General features: G+C 43.8%; 1 protein-coding gene across 1 annotated transcript; it reads right to left on the bottom strand.

Annotated features, from left to right (window-relative positions):
• Positions 1-466: 466 nt before the first annotated feature.
• LOC148010101 (11S globulin seed storage protein 2-like) lies at positions 467-2,533 on the bottom strand. Its single transcript, XM_087672869.1, has 5 exons — positions 2,125-2,533; positions 1,722-1,912; positions 1,232-1,579; positions 895-1,112; positions 467-722 (listed from the first exon to the last, which is right to left on the bottom strand). The coding sequence occupies exons 1-5, from the start codon at positions 2,531-2,533 to the stop codon at positions 467-469; spliced, it is 1,422 nt and encodes a 473-aa protein (XP_087528995.1).
• Positions 2,534-5,913: the final 3,380 nt, after the last annotated feature.

The following is a 5,913-nucleotide window of genomic DNA, read 5'->3' as shown; positions in this document are numbered from 1 at the left end:
TGATCAAGTCTATAAGAACACTCAATGCAATGCTCAATATGGATGGACCAAATATCCTAAAAGGTCTACAACATAGTGCAATTAGAAAAAATAACTATATGGGAACAATAATTAGAAAATTCTTGCGATCATTTTAGATGGAATTTGTCGAAGCGATCGAGAACCAATCAAATTAGTTTCATAGCAACGCAGTTAGAAGATGGCAAAGGTGGGAGACGGAGCTCTCGTGTTTTATTTTAACACTATTCCCAAACGATCATTTGGATGGATACAAGGAGGGGTTGGATTTGCTGCAAAACTTGGCGTGAGTCCTGTTACATGGATCGAAGATTCTTGATGTTGGAAAAGAGCTGGACTTTATAATATATAGCCATTACACCTACTCTCTCTCTCTCTCTCTGTGTTTGTCTCTCTCTCTCTCACATCTGCTCTTGCGTAAGTTACGCAAGAGAATCTCAGGCGCCTTTCATTTGGAAGAGGAGATCAAAGAGAGCACATCTTCTTCCTCCTCCTCTTCCTCTTCCTCATCGTAGCGGTGCTCACGATGACGGTGGTAATACTGACTGTCGTCGCGGGATGGTGGCAGGAGGACTGCGTGGCCATGATGCGCCTCCTGGACCTTCTGGTCGAGCTTGTGGCCCACTTGCATGGCTGCCATGCGCACCTCCCGGGGCATGGCACGGAAGATGCTATTCTTCCCGGCTAAGTGCATGAACAAGGGGCTGCACTCCGATGGCAGAACAGGGATCATATAAACGACAATGTAAGCACTCTTTACATGAAGACGAAAGTGAAGAAAGGACGCCTGATGAGCGAACATATATGTACAAGGTACTAGAATCAATCTAAAATGAAGACGCTGAAAGAATTTACGAAAGTAATAGTGAGTCGTACGTGTGGCAGTTGAAGACCGCAGCTACATCGAAGCCGTCCTGGCCAGCTTGCATCGTGACGGGGTAGTTCTTGGGTACCATCATCAGGCCGCCTTCCCTCATCTCTTCGTCGCACGCCTGCTTGCCGTTGGGGAGCACTACTTGCACTCGGGCACTCCCTCGAACGCAGTAGATCACTTGATCCGCGGTGAGGGACCATCCGGGGGTGAGCATGGCGTTCTAGTACATATCATCATGGGTAGGAATGACAACGTGAGGACATGCTATACATGAATACTAAGGCAAAATAAAAATCAAATTTGCTTGTAATAAATAGACGCCTCATCAACCGCACTTACCGGGTCCAGCTTCAAGCATGCCGCCGCCATGTCCATAAGCTTGAGCACCGGCAACTTTTGGGCGTTGGCCGTGGTCAGCTCGCCAGCTCCGTCGACGAGGAAGTCACGGTTCGCTCGATCCAGGTGGTAACTGAAATCCACCATCGCCTCCGCGTCACCCTCCTCCACGGTTGCCCTTGGGAGCTCTAGGCCATCCTTGACCCGGATGATGGCCACGCCTTTCTGGCTCTTCACCAGCTTGCGCACACTCTCCTCGTCCATCTGAAAGGCGCAGCGGAGCAGGTCCGTGGAGAAGCCGCGCATGATGCCTCCCATCTCCTCATGGGAGGAGCCCGTGAGATGGAAAGCCTTTGTACAATAGCAGCTTTTTCTTAGATGAGCTCAATTTTGCTACATCAATGCTTTAAACAACAGAATTAAATCCCCCCGATATACGTGTGTATTTATAAGGTTGGGAGGAAGCGACAGACATATATCCAGACAGAGATACCTCGTAGGCATGCCGGCCGTGCATCATCGGCCCGCGAATGTTGGCGATTGTAAGGAAACAGCATGGCTCCTTCCCATCGTTAAGCATCCAGAAGGGCAACCCAAGCGGCACAGCAATTAGCTCGCCCTTGTTGACGCGTCGAATGTTGGCATTCATCCCCACAGGGAGCATCATGCCCATCCTGGCGCAGCCTGCGATTTTAAGCAGCCAATTAATGTCCATGTCGACCAACGCTCATGAATAAATCAATCTCCTTCTTTCAAAGCTACATTCATGCGGGCTATTCCTCTACATTCTATTCTATATTTCTGTTATGAGAGGATTGATTGACGCGGCGCGGACATCAAGTATCAATATGTAACTGCGGATCACTTGACGTTGTAATCGTGACCTATATTATTACCTCTGAGGATGATCAGGATGCGATGGGAGTTCGCGTACTGCGGCATCAACAGGCCCTGCGGTTTGAGCGTCACCAGCCTGGCATCCATGAGGCCCATACGGGTCAGCATGCCTGACACGTCCTTCCACCGACGGATGGAACCCCCGTCCGTTTCCAACAATTGCTCCTCGGCCTCCTCCACCTGGAATTGCATCCTGTGGTCGATATCTGACCCCTCGTAGTATGCAGGCTGGCCTCGGTGGCCGCACCCCTTTCTGCTATGGCAATGCCTACTTTCGTCCTCATTGAAGTCACGCGCTGCTGCAGCAGTGGACTGCAGCAATGGCGCGGTCATTAATGAAAGCAGCAACGCCAGAGCTGCCATGCGAGTCAGGTGCTGCGTTTGTAAATGCGGTCGATCGTGACCCATCGGCGACCCACCCACCTTCTTAGTACCAAGAGCCAGGGAGATGTTGGTAGCAAGAGTTATAATACGATTCTAGATATTGTACTTGAATTGACCCTGCGTACTGCACCGGACAGTTTCTGAGACAGCCGCCGTACGAAACTATGAGCCAGAAGCACTCCGTGTATTGTTATATATGATGCGAGACGGTCAGACGGGAATGGAAGGTGGCGCGGCTTCGACTCGGACCCAGGCCCCACATCTGATCCTTGCATGGTTGCACACGTCTCCAGGTGTCTAGCTTCCCCTAGATCGTGCAAGCTTCTCATATGGATTGATAATAATCCACAAAATACCTTCTGACCGTTCACGGCTGTAATAGACATACGCGTGGGCCCTAGTTTATTTGTTAGTTTCTTCATTTGCACACCATGCATAAAGTTGTTTCGCCCATAAATTGGAGAACTTTTCGAAGAATGTACACAATGGAGTAGTTGATAGAGCTCAAAGTTGCAAAGTAGTCACTTCATTCGAGATTTAGGAGGAGCTCAGGAACTCCACCATCATTTAGTTTGGGTTGTAAGTGGCACTCATGATTTCATTAGTCAAGAAGCCATCCGTTTAAAATCCATGGCCGATGTGATACACAATTATCTATGTTCACAAAAAGGAAGAGGTTCAAATGAGATAAGTTTTGGAGAATAAATAGTCGGATTTGTATCTAAAAAAGTCCAACAATTAGCTACTTTTCATCAAGACAACAAAAACATTTTAGCTAATCGAGAAAAGCACACTAAAGACCAATTCTCCATGGACATTGAATCTACACGTCTAGCTAGTCTACCTTGCATGATTTGACTGGAGGTAGCTAAATGATGAGAGTAACTCTCACGTGTGTTGGTCCTAGAGAGTAGTGCTTTTGCCATTCAACACTTTGTTGTCAAATATAAGCGTGTTTGAAGCATAGCCTTATTCAAACTGTGAATACACTCATACATACACTATGTGTGGACACCAACAGGACTAGTGTCCCTACTAATATAAATTTATTGGTTATAGGATTGTATTACTTGAGATCAAGCAAACTTTATTCTAGCAAATCTATTCCCATACCTAGTGATCCATCATTAATACTTCCAAATCCAACTTGCTTCAATTTGTGAGTTTATAAACCAAAAACACCATACATGCTAGATATCACATGGAAGACTTGACAAAAATCTCATAAGAAAATCCATTGAAATATGTTCCCATGGTCGTTCAGGAATTGGTAAAGGCATTAACAAAGCATATTCCTTACCATGGTGTCCATTGACTCTTTGACAAATTAAACATTCAGAAATAAAGTTAGAAACATCAGATTCCATTTGTGACTAGTAAAAATCTTCAACCAATGTACGTTGTCCTATCGCTATGCGCACACCGTGTAAAAAAATCTAGAATGTGGCTTCCTTTTAGATTTAGAGAGACAATGCCATTTTAGACATTATTGTTAGTGTCCATGGTGCAAAAATATTAGATTTTGGTCAGTTTTTGATATTCTAGATATTATTTATTGTAAAAAATCCATAAAAATATAGAAAACTTCTAGATTAGGACGACATGTAAAAGAAACCGTATAGCTTTCAGCTAATTTGAGAGGATTTTATGTAAAAAGAGATATTAGCAAAATCGCGTGATGCACGATCACTGTTTTCAGGCAGTGAACAACACTCTGTAAGTGGGAGATGAAGGACTGAACTGGCACGATTCTGGCCAGGTGTTTTGGTATTTAATCCCCGTTTTGGAGCTATTGGAAGCATCAGATTGGCAATCTGAGCAGTATAGAGAAATGTATTATTTTATACACGTTTTTGTCTATTAGAGTTATATTTTCTCATAATGCTAAAAGAAACTGACAGGCTTAATCTCTTTTAGTATTCTTCTATATTTTCTAATTCTTTTTTGGAGTATTCTTTTGCATTTTCAATCTCTTTGAACCCCTTCTCTTCCGTCTACTTCTCTCCTTGAATCTACCTACACCCTGTTGTCTCTTATCTTCAAGAACTTGGCTTGAAACCTTCAACCCTTCTCTTATCTCTACCATCTCCGAAGTCTAAGCTCTTAAACCCCCATACATTCTTCTCTTGCCAAACCCCTCTGGTGACCTTTAACCCTATGCTTTGCGACATTGGTGAACTCGACGTGAAGGTCGATGTAAGAGAACTCCAACATGGGGGATTCTTTAGGAGATACTCTACAACAATTGGTGCGCATACTGCAGCAGATTCAGCAATAACAAATCCAAATGTTACAACAACAACAACAACAAAGACAAGACAAAGAGAAGATTGATTCCATAGCTATCAAGGCCCTAGAGGAAGTTGGGCGTGAATTAAACCAATTTAATGGTCAAAATGTCTCTATTTTTATTCGCTTATATGTTGAAAAAATGCTCTTCTTTTGTAATGAAGGAGATAGGAGAGAGAGAAGGAGAGGAGAGAGAGAGTGCAGAAGAGGAGAGAGAAAGAGAGAGAGAAAGAGGGTGACGAGGAGAGAGAAAGACTAGGAGTAGAGAGAGAGACAAGAAGAGGAGAGAGAAATGGCTGGTAGCCATGGAAGAACAGGGAAGAAGGTAAAGAAGGTGAAAGGACAGATGTTTATTCATAAAATGGTACCATGCCAGTGTCCTTCACATCTTTTATACCTAGGTCAATGTGACACTAAGTATTTCCCTCCATTAGAATCCATCCCTGCTCGGATGTTTTTGTCCCGAAAACAAAGAAGGAGGGACTTATTACATGGGTATGGAAATTGTAGTGGAAAGGATATGGGACTCTATGCAGGTGTACAAAGATATTACAATCTCCAAATCTTCATATGGTGGGTTATGTATATGGCTGCAAGCATACTATCAGATGCATACATCAATTGTGAAACCATAGGATGATGACTTGATGCATTCGTATGCAATCATGAATTGCAACCTGATAGAATAACCATGCTGTCTTGCAGACCCTGCTATAGAAAAATTGCCATAAGTTTGGGTAGGCTAAACCAAACCAAGCATTTAATAGCTCTGTAGAAAGCCCTTTTAGTGTATTATCAGGTGATGTAAGTGGTACATATCTGTAAGCAATTCAGAATTTTAAAGAGCTCAAAACAAAGAGCTGGCAAGAAGTAGACTGCAATGAAACATGGCACTTAACTTGCATCCTTTGCATCCAAAGATCATCATGAAGATATGATGATGCCAGGAGGCATATTCCACGATGGATTCCATGCCACGGTTGATTCCATGAGGTTTTAGGATGGATTTTGTAAAATTTTATTATCGAGGCTCATACACAAAGTGGATTATTTGTGCGAGAAGTCGATGGGGACGCCTATCCTTTTCGGGCGTTTTATTAATTTTATGTGTACAT

The sequence above is a fragment of the Lygodium microphyllum genome, chromosome 30 (assembly GCF_053477565.2).
Source record: "Lygodium microphyllum isolate KBCC chromosome 30, Lygodium_microphyllum_v1.1.10, whole genome shotgun sequence".
NCBI lineage: Eukaryota > Viridiplantae > Streptophyta > Polypodiopsida > Schizaeales > Lygodiaceae > Lygodium > Lygodium microphyllum.
This window is presented reverse-complemented; position numbering and strand designations above follow the sequence as displayed.